The 17170-nt window shown below is 46.9% G+C and overlaps 1 protein-coding gene across 2 annotated transcripts in view; it reads right to left on the reverse strand.

The window, feature by feature from the left end:
• The window catches only part of LOC125747266 (metabotropic glutamate receptor 4-like), a 398550-nt gene that overhangs the window by 202088 nt on the left and 179292 nt on the right, over nt 1-17170 (reverse strand). For both annotated transcript variants that reach the window (XM_049022267.1, XM_049022266.1), the window contains one exon: nt 10288-11266. In XM_049022267.1, coding sequence (XP_048878224.1) covers nt 10288-10797 — 510 coding nt within the window. In that variant the 5' untranslated portion in view covers nt 10798-11266. The remainder of the gene's footprint in view (nt 1-10287; nt 11267-17170) is intronic.

Below are 17170 nucleotides of genomic sequence, written 5' to 3' on the forward strand. Positions count from 1 at the left end.
TCACTGGGCAGCTGTCACATCTCAGAGCAAAATGTGAGCGACAGGAGAAGCGAGGCTTCAAAGCCCACGGTGGGCGGGACTGATATTAGGCTGTCAGTCACTGTCTGCTTTCAACCAATTGCAAGTCAGTTCAATTGGTGACTGACAACTCTAAAGACAATTGCCATAGACTCAAGGACCCAGTTTTTAACTGGGCATGTTCAAGGCTGTCCAAGTCAGATTAAAACACTTAACGATGATAAATTCTACTTTGTTTTTCTGCAGTATAGATGGCAAGTCTATATCAAGGAATACATTCACACAACAGGCAATTTACACATACCAGTTCACTAAACCAAGTGTTTTTGAACAGAAAACCCATACAAATACAAGGGAAAATACCAAAAAACCTGCAGGCATGAGGGTAGAGTGCTACCCACTTAGGTGCTCCTATGCGGGCAGGCCAGTGTGATACTATGCAGAAGAATGATTTGATTGGTGGAACTCTCAGCCAATCCCACAACTCCAAGCGTCAGTCAGGCTCAGGACAGAGCTGTCATTAAATCCCTAACACCTGCGCTTAGTTATGCCTGGAGGGTGAGCCTGATAACATCATCACACCTGTCTGTTCAATTTCTGAAGGAATGTTTATTCAGTACTAGAACATTACCCTGTTTTTAACCTCTGAATATCAATCTTCACGTGCAATCTGTGTTAATTCACCAGCTGGATCTCGCGACCTTCCTCAGACTGTCAAACTCCTTCCCCCTTCCTCTCCCTCTCTTGCACGTTTGGATGGAAGCAGCCGGATGCTGACGTCGCCCCCTTTCCTCATACATCCCGCACCTTCTGGTGCCTCCCACAGTCAGGCATAAAGAATTAAGCATAAGCAGCCAGCGGATACACCATCTATCCATATATAAACTTGTTCACTTGGGTCCCACAACCAGCCAAACACTTCTATCTTATTTTACCAGCTCATACCTCCAGCTGCCATATTCAGATTGCTTTAGAATTTTAGAATTTAGTGAGCAGTGGTCGTTGTGGCTGACACACCACAGCACACAGTGCACAACAATGAAATGTGTCCTCTGCATTTAACCCATATGTGACATCGTGACATAGCAGGGGGCAGCTAATTCAGCGCCCAGGAGATGTTTAACAGGAGATGCCAGGACAGAGCTGGGCAGTACACCACGATGCAGGACCTCTCGCTTAGACAGACAATTTGTTGGATTTAAGGTAATCTCAGCTAAATTGACTATATCTTTGTTCACTTACATTTAGCATGGACTACCTTAAATCTGATACCAAGAAATCCTGCTTTGTGGAACATGCCCTTGGACTGGGCCAATTCATTTCATCATGTACCCATCTATCTAGAACAGGGTCACAGTAACCATGGAGCCTATCCCATAATGGTTAAGGCAACACTGAAAATTTATGGACATGGATTTGCTTGATGTTCACGGGTGCACCAACATGAGGAGAACATGAAAACTCCACAGATAAAGGACCAGTGATGGAAGCTGAGCTCACAGCACTGGAGGTGTAAGGTGCCTGGGCTGCCCACTGCATCCTGCACCCAGTAAATCTCAAACACTGCTGTCCGTTGTCACACCACTGGAGCAGCAACTGCAACTGACGCTAATTAAACTGATTAAAAAGGCTAGTACCGGAAACAGCATTAAGCAGTATATATTTTAATGGTAATGACTGTAATATTAATTAAATGCAATGTGTGGTAAACACTGACCAATTATTTTAATGTGAATGATTTAATGACACTGATTTTATGAGACTAATTGCCATGTGCAGTATAGCAAGGGAACTGCAGATTGCCTCCATGTAGCGAAAATATCACTAACACTGCACTCCCGCCAATTATGGTGGATTTTGCAGCCTCATTCCCCCATCGGTAACCAGGTGTAGTCTTTGACAGTTTTAGGACTGTATAATAATCTTGTCGCACCTCAAATTTGTCCTCTTTTTCTATTCGAAATGGAATTTTTCAGCCAGGACCCTGTAGCCTGCTGTGTCCCCCCCAAAAAAAAAAATTCCTCCAGAAAAGAAAGAGAAGAGAAAACTGAAATAATAAAAAGTTTCTTCATTCAAGACATTTATGCATTGGCGTCAAAAGTCTGCTGGCATTCATCTCTACCCCTTTCCTACTTTTTTACCTTTTTTACCTTTTTTACCACCAGTTTCTCCTCCCGGATGTCTGTAAGGTACTCAAAGCTTCATGGCAGGATTTTTATTGAGAGGTTTTTGTCTTACAGGGATATCGCTCGACCCTCATTTATTTTGACACACTCAAGCTCAGGCATAATCAAACACACCCAGATACAACAGGAAAAATCCAGCTCTGCAAGTGGACGGCGGTTTACACATTCCCAGATTTAAAAAGCCTGTAACATCGCTACCCCCCTGAGAGAAAAATCGAACGCCATGATTTTAAGCTGCGGGAAGGCAAATCCCAGCAGGGGGGGAGCGAAACTATTTCAGAATCCAAGGATCCAGGCGAGGTTGAGCCGATCATGAAAACAGAGTTGACGTGACACCGCCCAGAATGAACTCAGACCGAGCTACCCTCCAAGGCAGCACAGAGGAGCGTGGGTAACACTGTAAGGCTCCGTCAAGAGACTCGCAGAGCTCCGCGGCTAACAGGAGATAAACTGCTCAAGGCTTAACGGAAGATCTCTTACTTCACAAATCTGGCCTCAAGTAGTAAAAATTAGGCATTTCTGAAGAGGGGAAAAAAGCCGATGTAAAATCTCGTTGACACCACAGGTACTGTGACATTGGTAACACGAAGATGTACTCTGGTGCTCGTTCCTTAAAACTCAGAGCATGCATTTCAAATGACAGAGGAGTTAAGAAGCGTAATAAATTCTCCAGTACCCTTGAGCACTCCGGTCACAGCACCAAACTGGCATCCAGTTGAGAGTTTCAGTTTTTTTTCCTAATAAGTGTTGTTCTGCACCAATTCTCCTCTGTCTCATTCCGCATATATTATTTATTTTGTTTATTTAGCTTCATTTCTAAATCTGCGAGTGCATCTGCCAGCCCTCGTTAGGCAGATGGACTTTTCCACACTTTGTCTCGGAAAAGAGTAGAAATGGCCCCTGAATGTCGACGTGCACTCGGCTGTCTCCACGTGGGTCCTGTCCCGTGGGTCCATCAGACGTTCACTGCGTCCATATAATAATCCTCCACCGCATGGCAGTTCACTGCCACTCGTGCGACATATACTCACCATCACAGCTCTACCCAGCTGGCTTTTCATACTGCTTTGAATTCTATGTCTGCAGTAGGTGTCGGGAGAAATATGATGGTCAGAGGGGCAGATGCTAATTGACTAATCTATTTCAGCTCCTTTCGGTAATTATTTTGGGGGGGTCACAAGCCATCATAACCCCCCATAGTGATCCCCCCGAAGCATCTACACCATACATCAAAGTTTTTTATCATCACGGTTGCCATCTCTCACGCATCTGACGTGACACTCACACTTTCAGACTCACACGCTCAGGCAAGAAATCTATATTAATCTATTATAAACCTGAAACTATATTTAGTTTTATGTAGTTTCATATATAAAGTTTTACATATAATATAGGAAGCATTAGGGTAGTTTGCAAACCCTACAGACTATATACAGGGTAATAAAACTGTTACATACAGATAAATACGTGTGCAGACTTGAAAATCTCACTTCAGCCCACTGACCAAAGCTTGCATCCCTGCATATTACTAATGTATGTGTGTATGTGAGTCACTCACAGGTTCTATTTGCCTGACAATACATTGATTATACACGGATGCATCCAGGCACATAGATCCAGGGGTGACGATGGGATGCATTAGGTGTGAGATGACAGTCCGATCTACTGTAGGAAGCCACTATAATACCCTTAGTCTCTAATCTTCATGTTCATGGTTCATGTTAAACCACCGCTAGTGTAGGTCATCTCGGAATCAGGATATATATATCTGTATCTTCTAACTTTGGTTGGACTGGACCAATTTGTTAAAGTAAACTAGTTACTGGCAGTATTCACCAGCAGTTATTAACATCACCAGCAGTTTTGAATATCAGTATAAACATTTAATTACTGTAATATTATTCCAGCAGAAACACAGGACGCTCAGTGACATTTATTCTCATATCTTTGGAGTCCGATTATTATTTAAATTGGAGCAGGATCATATAAAATCTAGCAGCTGTTTTTAATACACTACTGATAAAATCCCTCATTCCACATTCCTCCGCCAGCACTCACTCCATCCTTGGCTGAATCTGTCATGTCGCTCTGAGCTGCGAGGCTGTTATGCGCAGATATCGATGTTACAGTCCTTGGTCAGCGCACGCCCTTCTCAGGCAGGGTTTACTGAGCTGAAATGGTTTTTGTGGGGAGACATATTCGATAATAATGGGCGGCAGGGAGGTCCGCAGTTATGGGAGGAACGTGTACGCACGTCAGCACGTGTGCCTGTGTGTGTGTGGGTGGGGGGGGGGGGAGGGGGGGGTGGTATGCATATATTATATTGTGGAGACCAGATTTCTCCATAACGTGATAAAAACCTATAACTTCTTACTTTGTGTGGACACACTTTCTCGCCCCCCAAAAAGATTCCCTCAATTTTTAACAAATCTGTGACTGCAATTAAAAAACTAAAAATACCATCTGCGGTCTCCTACTGTAGTTCCAGTCAAAGCTGCAAACGCCAGCAATCAGCTAAATGTTTGTTTCTAAGGCAACATTCCTCATCACAGGTGATGACCTCCCCCCCCACACCTTGGGGGACATAGTAACAAGATGGTGGGCCAGACGGCTCTGCCCGCCCCCTCACAGGTCCAAACTCAGGTGGGTCTCAGACACCCAAACACCGTCTTTGGGGGTCAGGTGATGATTATGTTCATTTGCTTTATTAATACCTACTGGTACCACTGGCCTCAAACTGGACTCCGGGTTTCTCTCCGCTCCCTATATAACATGGGCTGGATCACGGAAACCTGAGCTCCCAGCCCTATGGTACCCGTTCCTCAGCCCCGAAGCCTGTCTCTGGTTCGAAAGTTGAAACATCTGCCTTTCATTTTCCCCACTCTCTACCTGCTTTGTTAAACCCATCTCCACTCCAGAACCCCAGTCCCCGCCCCTCCCCCACCTCTGCATCATGTGCCTCTGCCCCCCCTCCTCCCCAGAGCGGGTCTTACAGCGTTACATCACGCCTGTAAGTACGGATTAGCAGAGGCTAGAAGCTGAAGCTGAAATCCGGAAGCTTCCCACATTCCAACCCCAAACAACTTCGGCCGACCGCTGTTATGTAATCGCCGTCTAAAATATTCATCCAGCCCTTCTGGATGAATACCTGTGTGCTGAGGAGACAGTTTTTCTCCAGTCCCTGCTTCCCCCAGCATCCTTCGCTTTTGACTGCATTCTGAGGGTTGGGGGAGGGTTCTGCTCAAAGATTGTCCCGGCACTGAAGCAGCTTGGGTTGGGAGGGAGTCACGGATAACAAACAGCACAGCTACAGCACAGCTCACTGGGCCAGATTTTTTGGGAATTGCTCGTTAAATAAGCCCATTAAGGTTCTGCCCTCTTGCCAGGACTGAGGCTCGTATCTAGTGAGACAAAGCGACGCTCAGCTTGGCACGGCTGGGCTCAGACGCGTCCTGCTGACTGGCAAATGATCCCCTCACCCTTAGCACTTATAATTCAAGGTCCCCGAAAATGGAGGTGCTGCTATTTACTGCCTAATCTATACTTTTTCAGCTGTGGAGGGCTGCCAGGAGCTGCCCCCACATTTTTTCCATCATAAGGAAAATATTTATCCCCAAAACGTCCATTAATCCGGCTTTTAGCGTGCAGTCCTGGCCCCGCCCACCTAGAACGCCGCCGTCTGCCACGCTGGGGGGTGATTTGCAGCCTTGCCGCAGGACGCCCATCCACCCTCCCACCCGAGCCCCCCCCCGTCGGCCGTGGCATAATGCATTATCGACACCCCGGGCCTTAGGCGCGGCGGAACACAGCGGCACCATGCGGAACGTGCCGGAATGCTGATCGGGGGGCCAATCGACGCTCCTGCCCGGACTTCAAACTGGAGATAATTGCCAGCAGACAGGAAAGGGGGGGGGGGGGAGCAGGGGGCTTCGTCTGGATAATAAAAAAGAGAAACGCAGGCTTTGGAGATGAGAGATCACTGGAGCTGAACGGAATATCTGCAGAACAGCCGCTTCGGTGCTCTGATAGGGAGACGGCCGGCATCAGCCCGGGGGTGGGTGGGGGGCGCTGAAGCCCTGGGGGGGGCGCAGACAAAGGCCACCCCGCTGGTCCAGAATCTGCAGGATTGTGATGGCCCCGCTCACCTCACCCAGTGCCCACCCCCACATTGTGGGTTTGATGCTGGTCAGAGGATTCCCATGCAGCAGTTACCATTTGCATTTTAAAGGAATACACCCTGTCATCACCCCGCCTCGTACTCTGACCTACCAGTGTGAGTTTGCAGCTTCACCCTGGCCCTGCACTGGATAAGCGGTCTTGGAAGATGGACGGATGGATAGGTGGATGGATGGATGGTAAATGTTATACATGTCCGTTTTTAAACATAGCACCATGAAGAAAACAGTAAATAAGTAAATAGGATATACTTGTTTGCCCTACATATCATTGCATTAAAACATTCACCTTTTTATTATTCAGTATATAGCCTGGCTACCGTCTCCTGCTGTTATATGACGCACTGATCCAAAGTGCCCTGTATGTCCTCCAGGGGCATTTTTGTGATGTTGGGCCAGCAGTGGACCTGCCCAGGTTTCTCTGTGCCATATGGCTGGCTGTTGAGGGCCCACACCATGCCCACTGTGGGGTCCATCGAACCTGGAAAAGTGGTCCCAAAAGCAACCATCCCACAGTCAGAGGCGGAAATCCTTACTGGGGCCGTAAAGTTTTCTCTCAATACGGGATCTGTGTGTATACTGTCATGTGGGCCCAATCTGGGCGAAGTCGCCTTAGGTCTGCCTAGGGAGGGGCTAGAGCTGCCCCCTCTGCCCACAGGCACCCGAAAGGTCATTTTAAAGGGCTTTTCTTTTTTAGAATAATGAACATTTGGTATCTTTAACTTGATCAGGATCTTACATTAAAACCTATCAAGTGTTACTTGCACAAGTTAAGTGATTATTCAGTATGACAATATGAGATACGAGTTTCCACTTTTTGAATTTGATATTTCCTTGAACCCCCTATTCGAGCACCATCTTCCTAGGTATCTTTCCGCCTCACGGCTCACTGCAACATGAATCGCTGCTTTGTTTCACCCCCCCAGCACTCCACGCATGCCCCCACCGTCCCGGGTATTCAGGAGTCACCAGTAGAGTCAACAACCCACCATGGGAGGGGCAGCTAAGCAAAAGGTGGAAGGGCGACGGGCCAAAGAGCCGGACGCTTTCACCATCGATTCTGGCAGCACCGTGCTCAGCTCAAGCCACAGATACACCCTGAAATACCGGTACGGCCTCCAGAAAGCAAGTGGGGTCACATCTCTGGGAAGACCTTAATAAAGGAATGATTATTCACTGGACCCAGATGAAAGAATGATCATGCATGGTATCAACATCATGCTAAAGCTGAGGTAATACGGATAATTTCTGTTTAGTCTGTATTTTAGAGGGCATAGGAGAGTTTTACAAGCACACTGAGCCAGCAGGCAAGAGGTGCCATTTTGTGGAAGCAGAAATTGACTTCTGGTAGCTTTACTTACACAAAAAATGTTGAGGGCAGAATGAAAGACCTAGACATCATAGGGAACACATTTCATTGATTGGTACCACCTCCTCTAGTTGCTTAGATCCATTTCCTCTACAATCTGATTGGTTATCTCTCTGAACCAATCATTTTTCATTCCCCCATTCCATTCTGGTACAAGTAATACTCCTATGAGCCGGAAATTACCAAGGGATTTTGATCTAACCTATCTACTCATAAAGCAGTTAGCAAATGCTAACAAAAACACTAACAAAGAGGCATTTTGTTTCATGTCTACAGCACATCACTACTATAGCATGACTATTTGCGGGTTAAATTTGTTGTAACAGAGGCTCATTTAGATATATGAAACAACTCATTGTACTTCCTTGACACATAAATGGACCAGTTATTGGAATTTTTTATTCAGACGCCTTAAAACCGTCAGATTTCAGATTACTGAAATGATACACACTGTTAAAAATAAAGCAATTCCTGGTACACTGCTCGCTGCAATAGATTTTTCTTGCTCACACGCGTCAGAGTAATTTCCTGAAACAGGGTTTAGTAGAGCCTCACAAGGTACACAAAACGCGCTGATTTAGAGGGAACAGAAGCTGTATAAATGGATATATCAAAGCATTCAAAGATCTATGCCTGTTTCGTGCAGATCTGCAGTACAGTATAGGAAGATGAGAGACGTGTTTTTATTTGATTTCAGGGTCTTATCTAGGAAGACCTTAAACAGCACCAGGGGCACAATCGCGTAGTCAGAGCCTCCTGGGCTATTTGAGTCAGACGCCCCTGTATGATTTTGCCGATAGAGTTGTTGACTGGGGGGGCCTTTTTGAGACCCCTGCACAGCACATCTACAGTGAGAATTTACACCTAAGGGGGCGGTGAGCGACGTAGCTGCCAGGCCCCGTCTGCAGAGAACCAACATCATCCCAAGCAAATCAGGTAGATGTCTGAAGTTTCAAAAACGTTATCATTGCCACCATAAAAGTTCAATTAAGAAGTAAAGCAAACTATTATTTAATACAGTTCTTGAAATCATGGAGGCTGTTAGGAAAAGAATTACAAATTCCTTTAAATTTCGTTTTAAATGGTAGAGTGTTGACAATTAGACACTGACAAATGACTCTGATATTGCTTTTTTGCTGTTGCAATATGAATAAAATTCTTTATATTGTGCACTGACATATGTATAAATTTAATAGTTGAAAGTTACTACAAATACCTAATTTTCTTTTCCTTCACAACACAGAACAGAAAAATAATGACAAGAGAGGCAAACAGGAAAATGTTCTGCACAAGCATAACTAAAGGGATAAACATTAAAGACCAAGTTACCATAAGCTAAAATAAGTGAACTCAAAACGTCTTTTGCTGGTTTAACATAAATATCAAGGTAATTCACCTTCAGTTGGCGAGTTCATTCAATTTTCAAGTAAGCACTGTTGACATAGTAATACAATATATATTTCGGTGATGCTTGTTTACCGGTGCATTGTAATTCTATCCTTTGTCCAAAGGCTGAAGGCTTTGCAGTGTATAAGACAGCAGTGAAGGTGCAGAAAGGCAGCACAGGCAAATGGTGTCTGATTTTCATATTTCGTGTTTACAAAGCCCCCCCCCCCCCCCAACCCCAAGACACCATTAAGATCCCAGCCCAGTTTGACATCATGGTCACAGGGGACACCAGCACTGCACATACAATCCTCAGCAGGATTTTGCCACATGAGTTGTTTCTCAGGTGACCCATGCGGCCTGCTACCTTCATGTCACATCTCCCAGACAGACTCTGTCTGTCTGTCTGTCTATCTGTCATTCCCTCCACATACTCTAGGGGCGCCAGCATTCACTTCTCTCAGCTAAACGTTGCAATCACAATGGAGATCAAATTGCGAACCCTTCATCATCCACCACAGGGTGGGTTTTTCACGCATAATATTAAATGTGCAAAGAATATTTCTTTCTTACTATATATATATATATATATATATACTATACATTTAGAATCGCTTGAATCTTACTTAAAACCTGCTCTTTCCAAAGAAATCATGACGTTTACAACTACCCAGAATTCAGTGCATCAATGATTTGAATTAACCAACTATGAATAATTAAAATATAATAATCTGAGCAATAATTTGAGCAAAATTTTTACTTAGAATGGCCATAAAAAACACTTTACGGCATCCTCGCTTAATGGAAATCAATATTTTAACCATCGCCAACCACAGTCAGACATGAGTTTTTAGTTGACCATTGAAGTGACTCTCAAAAAGGTGAATAATTCAGGTGCAGAGGGTAAAAGTCCAGACTAAGATTTTGTTTTAACCAACCAGTTGAGTTTAAAAGGTCACTGACACTAAATACTCAACTGGGTGGTTGGAACAAAATCTTGATCTGGACTTTTATTCTCTGGACCTGATCTACCCACCTGTGACGTTGTCCAATAAATAAATAAAAAATAACTTAAAGATTGTGTGATCGAAGACCTCGTCTGAGTCGGCCTGTCGTGTGAGGGCAGGCTGAGGAGAAGGCCAAGCACGTGTACCTTAAAGAGGCGCAGGATGTTGGCCACCATGATGGAGACAGAGCTTGCGGAGGCCCCGATGACACCCACTACGCGCTCCGGCTTGGCGATGATGGGCGGGCCGCCGCCCAGGCACTTGACGTCGGTGCCGTCCCTCTCGATGAGCGCCTGCACGAAGGTGAGCGACTGCTCCAGGGCGTGCGTGTCGCGCGAGCACGTGTCCAGGATGCGGGCGCCCAGAGTGATGTTAGGCAACAGCGCGTTGTCGTTGTTGATGCGGTCCAGCGCAAACAGCATGGCCTCTAGCCGGTGAATGCCCTTCTCCTTCTTGAGCTCGCCGCATGCCTTGCCACCGGTTCCACGCGCGTGCACCGGGAAAAGCCCCCCCAGCGAAATGTCCCCGTCGATGCGGATGGAGTTCAGGTGCGTGTGCCCGGGGCCCTTAGCTTTACCCGCCAACGCGTCCGACAGCAAGCAGAGAGCCAGCAGGGCTAGACCCGGGCCCGCGCCCAGCGCCCACGAGCGACACATGGCGGCCACCACCCGACTCACATCCAACTTTTAATCCTTTTTAGCCGGGAAGGAAAGGGGAGGGGAATAAAAATTGTCTGATGTGTTAATTTCAGAGTTTCTCAGAAGAACAAAGACTGCCGTATTCCTCCCGCATACTCTGATATGAAACGTGCGCGTTAAAATTTGAATGAATTTCCTTTTCCTTCTGTCTTCTCCTTCCTCTTGGTAAATTCACTCACTTCTCTGTGCCCCCCTAGCTCTTGGAACATGGGCCACCCCCCCACTGCCGCGGCCTCGCTGCCGAGCCGGGGCCCCGTCCTCTGATTGGCTGCCCGGGAAGCATCAAAGGCAGATGAACGAGTGACTTTGTTTTGTTTTGTTTTGTTTGTTTTTGCTCCCCTTCACTTGGGAGGATGACAGCAGCTCGTCTTGGTCCCCGAGTTCCCTCTGGGGGAGGAGGACAGGAAGGCGACACGTGGAAAAACTCCTGAAAGATAAAAAGAAAGTCTGATGAGCAAAGGGGAAGTGAGATAAAGCGTTCCACACTGTTTCACCCCTGCCTCCCCAGCGTGGTCCTTCGCGGGACGTAACCGTCGATTAGCCAGTATGACGTTGTGTGGTGACATCACGCCTGCACTGCCGGGCCCTGGCAGCCCCTGAGCCCGCGGGTGACGTGGGCATGCCGCTATCTCATGCCTGGGCAGATCCGCAGACAGCATGGGGCTCTACGGGGGCAGGAACATCAACATAAACGCAGGATAATGCCATAATAAAGTGGTACGAGGGCTCACTAAGCAACACCTTTGTTTCACACACCATGAAATTAGCGTGTCACCTTCGTGTTTACATATAACTGACCCCCACAGTGGTTTAAGCAAGGGCTCGAACTGCACAGCTGGGCTAATTTCCCCCTGCTGTGTGAGGATGTGCTCCGTGACAAACCAGCATCCCGTCAGGCGCTGAGATTCACATTTTACTCATGGGCAACCAGGCTGCCCCATGGGCAACCAGGCTCCTCAGCAAAAGCTAATTGCACACAGAATCCTGCCACAATTAACAGGCACTATATTCCCCTGGTTCTGCCTCCAGTGCACATGTAAATGCTAAGTGTTTGTTTGTCGACTGCTGCCTTTCCCTGTCATCTGTTATTTGTTGACAGCTGCTGTATATATTGTTGTATGTATTTAACTCAATCATCCATAGGAAGCACACAGGTACAACTTTCATTGTACTGTACACAGGGGCGCCGCTAAGGGGGGGAAAGTTGGGACAATTCTAAGGGCCCACGCCCTTTAGGGGCCCCCAGAGATCTGAATGGGTGTGGTAGGGGGGCCCAACCTCATATTTTGTCATAGGGCCCAAAATTGCTAGCGGCGCCCCTGACTGTACACACCAGATAATAAAAGAGCCTTAAACCTTGAATCCTGCCCTGTGAATTCTGGGATACTCTCTAAGTTCAGCACAACTGCGAACTGGAAAAGCAGTTCTGGAAAATAAATGGATAAAATCAGGTTATATGCAAGACATGCTGTGTTTCCCAGTTTTGTCAAAGAAATGAATTTCTGTTAAGCTGTAGCCTATTCACTTAAATAACTTTTTGATGTGATTGTCTTCTACGGTAACTATAGTGTGGAAAAAAAGGAGACCGATAGAGGGATATAGTCTACTGCAGAGAGCCAAGGGATCAGCTAATAAATAATTAGCAGGAGTGATTAGTCATTGGTGAGCTCTCAGTGATGGCGAGCAAAGCTTCCCAGGGAGTCTAAAGTTTGGTTCCAGTTGCGCTTGTTGCTTTTCTGTGCTGGTGGAATCAATCGCTTTATAGAGCGTGAAAGACATGCGAATTCATCACGGCTGTGTGGGAATCCGCCCACCCCTCTGGTTTTAGGTTTTACAGACCAAAGGGTTTTTTTGTGAGACACTCCTCCCCACTCGCAGTGCAGGAAGAGGGGGGGGCTGCTGCACGGAGGATGGGGCAATGCCTCCGCTCAGCCCGCAGGTGCCAGAAGGTGCCGGAATAGCTCAGAAGACTAACAGCAGCCACCCATCATACGCGACGATAACAAAGACCCAGGTATTCCCCCCCCCCCCCCCCCCGCACTCTGTCGCCACATCAGGGGACTTCAAAACCTTTGTCACCTTTGAACCACGTTCAGTCATTTTCATAATGTAACAATTTTATGCTCTTTAAAGTTATTGTTCTCAGTGGTATCAATGAAATGATAATAATCATATTAGAGGGAGGCGGGGGGTCTTTCTTTTGAGAGACTGTCCTGGTTCATATCACACACCCTGATTCTCTACCCACAGGACACACCTCCCGACATCCGTGGCCACCTTGCCTCATAGGTTTCACATGGTTAAACGTGACTAGAGAGAAACCCAACACATGTGGACAGGGCTCTGCCATCATTGGTACCATAATGTTTCTGGCATTTACTCATCATCATTATCATGCAGAGATTGCCATTCCTGCAAAAACCACATGATCAGTCACACACAATTACAGCTGCATGCACCTGTGAGCTGGCAGGAGCTGCCTAACTCTCCATTAAGCCCGTGCTGAGGTGAAGAACACTCTGGCATAAGTGGAATACCTGGGTGCTTCCGGGCCTGTCGATGTGAGGCACGCATGCTTGTGTGTACAACACCCAGTGCTCCTTCTGAAATCCTCTGCGTCACGTAACAGCGTAGTAAACACGGGTCACTTCCCATAATCCTCTGCAGCGAATGTAGTGAAGACTAAGTGCTAAGAGAATGGTTTTGAGAGGGGTTTCCGCACAGCACAGGGAAATTGCTCTCAATGGACCCTCGCAAAAACGTGAGATTGCAAAGTGGAGAATACACTCGCACACGCAAGCCAAGCATTTTTTAAGCCATTAGAAATGCTATTAAAACACACATCCATAGCATGGAAAGAAACAGACTGTGATTAGGCTACTTGTCGTCACCAGTGTGTAACAGTCAAGGCAGAATGAAAACATTTTTAGTTTCTTTGATTCCCTTACGTAACGCCACCCTGCAGAAAGCAAGGCTTCTATCCAAAGGCACTGGCCCCAGCTAAAATCTGATTGGCCCCTGAGGTTCCCCCCCGCCCCTTTCACACAACAATTCAAAACATATCATTGGCTAATGATAAAGTCGTCCCCTCTGCATGAATTATGTTCACTCTCATCTCCCTGGACGCATGGAACTTCTGAATGGCCTTTGTGACCTTTGAACCATTAAAGGCATTTTCATAATGTAACAATTTTATGCTCTTTAAAGTCAAAGATATTAAGTTCATTGTATTTTTAAATCCTTCTCTGGCATTTTTATGGGGTCAAGACCTATTAGTTTGCTCATTTTCTTGGTAATTAAGGAAGTAACCGTTTATTTATTCTTGCCACACACTTCAGCATTGTAAAGCTGTGATTTTTTATGAATTCATACATTATTAGTGTGTGGAGTGATTTAATTAGCCTTAAAGAAATTAATAAATATTTAGCTCTGTTTTTGAGTTGGTTCCACGTTAATTGAAATTCCGCCGGCATGTCGCATCTCGACACTTCCTTTTAGGGCTGCCGGGTGAGGCATTAACGAGCAGCTCGTTAAAGGCAGGATGTTAATTGAATTAGACTCCACAAAGAAGGTGTTGCTCGGATTACGCCTCCCGCATCTTTCAAGATACCTACTGAGGGATAGCGTGCAAGTTAGGCATGGCCCTCTGCAGAACAGTGACAGGGAGCATGAGGAAAAGACAAAAATGAGGCTAGACTGGTTTTAAATTTAGTGGATTTTCTGCCTGAATACAGGCCACTGGTTCACTTCAGTAGTGTATGATTACCAGTTAGACAGGGTACTGGGGTTATCACTCATCTGTTCCAGCAGGGCCAGACAAGTTGGCCCCCTCAAGCCACCCTGCCCACCCCCAGCCACCTCCCTGCCCCCGGCTGACAACCTTTACCATAGTCACCCCCTTACTTTGATATTCAGGACCCTACGCCTGCACTGCCGGTGTCTCCCCATGAAAATCTTGGATCCCGCCATTAGATCTCTTCCAGCACTGACCCAACACCCCAGAAGACATCCTAGTACCCAGTGGCCAAGTTTGCATCTCTGCTGTAACCCACGACACGCCCAATTGGGGCTCATGCATCTTCCCCTTGTTCTGACAGCAGAAGATGAGTCGTCAGTCCTCACACCTCCTCACCGCCTCACCAAAGCCATCTCCATTGCCGTTCCCAAACGTAGCCACTCTGGTCACGTGACTACAGCAGCACATATAGCAGAAATGGTGTGAAAATGTGTAGTTATGCTCTCGAAAAGGACAAATCCTGCCATTTTCGCCACGCAGCTCAGCTCTTCGTCCATCACACACTCCGCATACTCAGGCATGGGCAAACGCAACCCCCCCCCTCCCACCTCTGTCCGCCCCGTCGGCAATTATCCCGCGTTATGCGCGATACTCTACGGTGAATCACTCGCACACGCACACCCCACACACGCCCATGCACTCCTGCTGACAGGAAAGACAAAAGCGAGAGAGGAGGAGGAGGACGGCATGCCATAGCAACCACCTCTCACACAAGGGCGTCCCAAACCTGGCTTACCCTGCTGACCACTTAAGGGGGCGTCCCATTCCCATAAGTGCACATGCAAGACAAAGTGTGGATAGATGAGACACTTTCAGGGTCGAATGAAGCATTCTACATATTTGACAGGACCCTCATCACCCTGAGACATGATTATGAGTAATTTTTCACCGCTACTCGTGACACACTGTGCTGCCTGAAAAAATAATGCACAGGGCCACTAGGCAATTGTACACGCTGAACGCTTATTATTTACACATCGCAGTCAGCAACTCGGAGCTACAGAGCTTGTGTTTACATTCACGAAGACATTTGATAAAACACTGGCACATTCATGTCTTGTTTTAAGTATTCTGCAGGTACAAAAAGGAATGAAATAGATGGATGGATGAATGCCCCAGTAACCAAACTGGAGTTGGACTTTGAGTTGGCGCCGTATCAAGTGCTACATGTTCCCAGCCACTATGTGTGCTTCCATTCGTCATCCAAAATTGGACTTGCAGCACCGAGTTACCCAAACCGTTCTCCTTTGTTGTGTCTCGGAGAAACCGTGCCACACTCTGCAGGACTCCCTGAGGAAATGCATCTCATCACATTAAGGAACAAAGAGAACAATCAGCAGGAACTCAACGGCAAGAACCACCGGATCGTGTCCCGCTTGCCTTACAACTCAGGAGCTGAGGGTCCACTTCCCGCCTGGCCTCCCAGGTAACAAAGCAGATGGTCTCAGACGCCCATGTAGGTCACCCACCAAATTGCTCACAAGGCTGTACCAATAGAGGTGCCCACCAGCGGGATAAAGGGGCAGGTTCAGAGAGGCGGCACGGCCTCTGGGGGCTCTTGATAGGATCGGATCCCTCTGCGGTCCAGCTTCCCTATGCAGCCAAGGCCTGGATGGCCCACCTCACAAGCGTCACATCCTGAAAGGCACGTTAGTTACATCAGAGCTTCCACAGCCCCCCCTTAGCCTTTCTAGTGCCATTTCTTCCTGTCTCCAGGCAGAGAAGCACAGTACAGGGATGGGGAGGGAAGGGGGAGGGGGTCATGTTTTAACTGGTCTTCTTCCACTGCTGCTCTCCTGCTGACCAATACAGTGGCAACATACAGCATGGACACAAAATGAAGAGGGATAGCATGTAGGGACCTCCCAAACATCACATTTTGCTGCTAGCACTTCCATTCCAAAACAACTTCATTTCCCTAGTCTTTTATCCACCTGCTTATTTTACATAATAATCAGCATTTCAGGTTAAACCCATCACTCAAGGCTAACAGAACTTGAGCCTGCAGTTTTGAGGCCAGATCCTTAAACGCTACGCCATCTGCTGTTCCATCTGGTGTCTTGCTTAATGGAAAATAATTACCGCAATAACAGGCATGTAATTGCTCAGCTTATCTAGCGTGAGCGTGTTTGTGTACTGTCACTTGTGACCTGCGGCTGCCTCTCTGACAACGATAAACTTCACAGAGGAGATGATATGCCCACAGGCTTTCGGGAGGCCGTCGCTCAGCTGGCCGTGACACTGTTATCCGACACGGATATCTGGCATGCACCTATTTTCTTTTCTGATCCGTGACTTGCGTACTGAAATCTCTGGAACGGTTTATTCGAACGGAGAGGATTTCTGGCGATCTGAGACATTTAACCCACCAACAGCAGGCCACTGATAACCCAGCTTTCTATGACGTGGCTTCTAACATCGTTAAGTGGTTTCTGATAGATCCAAATTACACACAGATCCTGCTACGCTGCCTTACAGTTCACATAACCAGAACAACTCATATTTCCATAAGCTGCAAGTCTGTTTAGAAAATCT

This window comes from Brienomyrus brachyistius, chromosome 8 (genome assembly GCF_023856365.1).
Source record: "Brienomyrus brachyistius isolate T26 chromosome 8, BBRACH_0.4, whole genome shotgun sequence".
Classification (NCBI taxonomy): Eukaryota; Metazoa; Chordata; class Actinopteri; order Osteoglossiformes; family Mormyridae; genus Brienomyrus; species Brienomyrus brachyistius.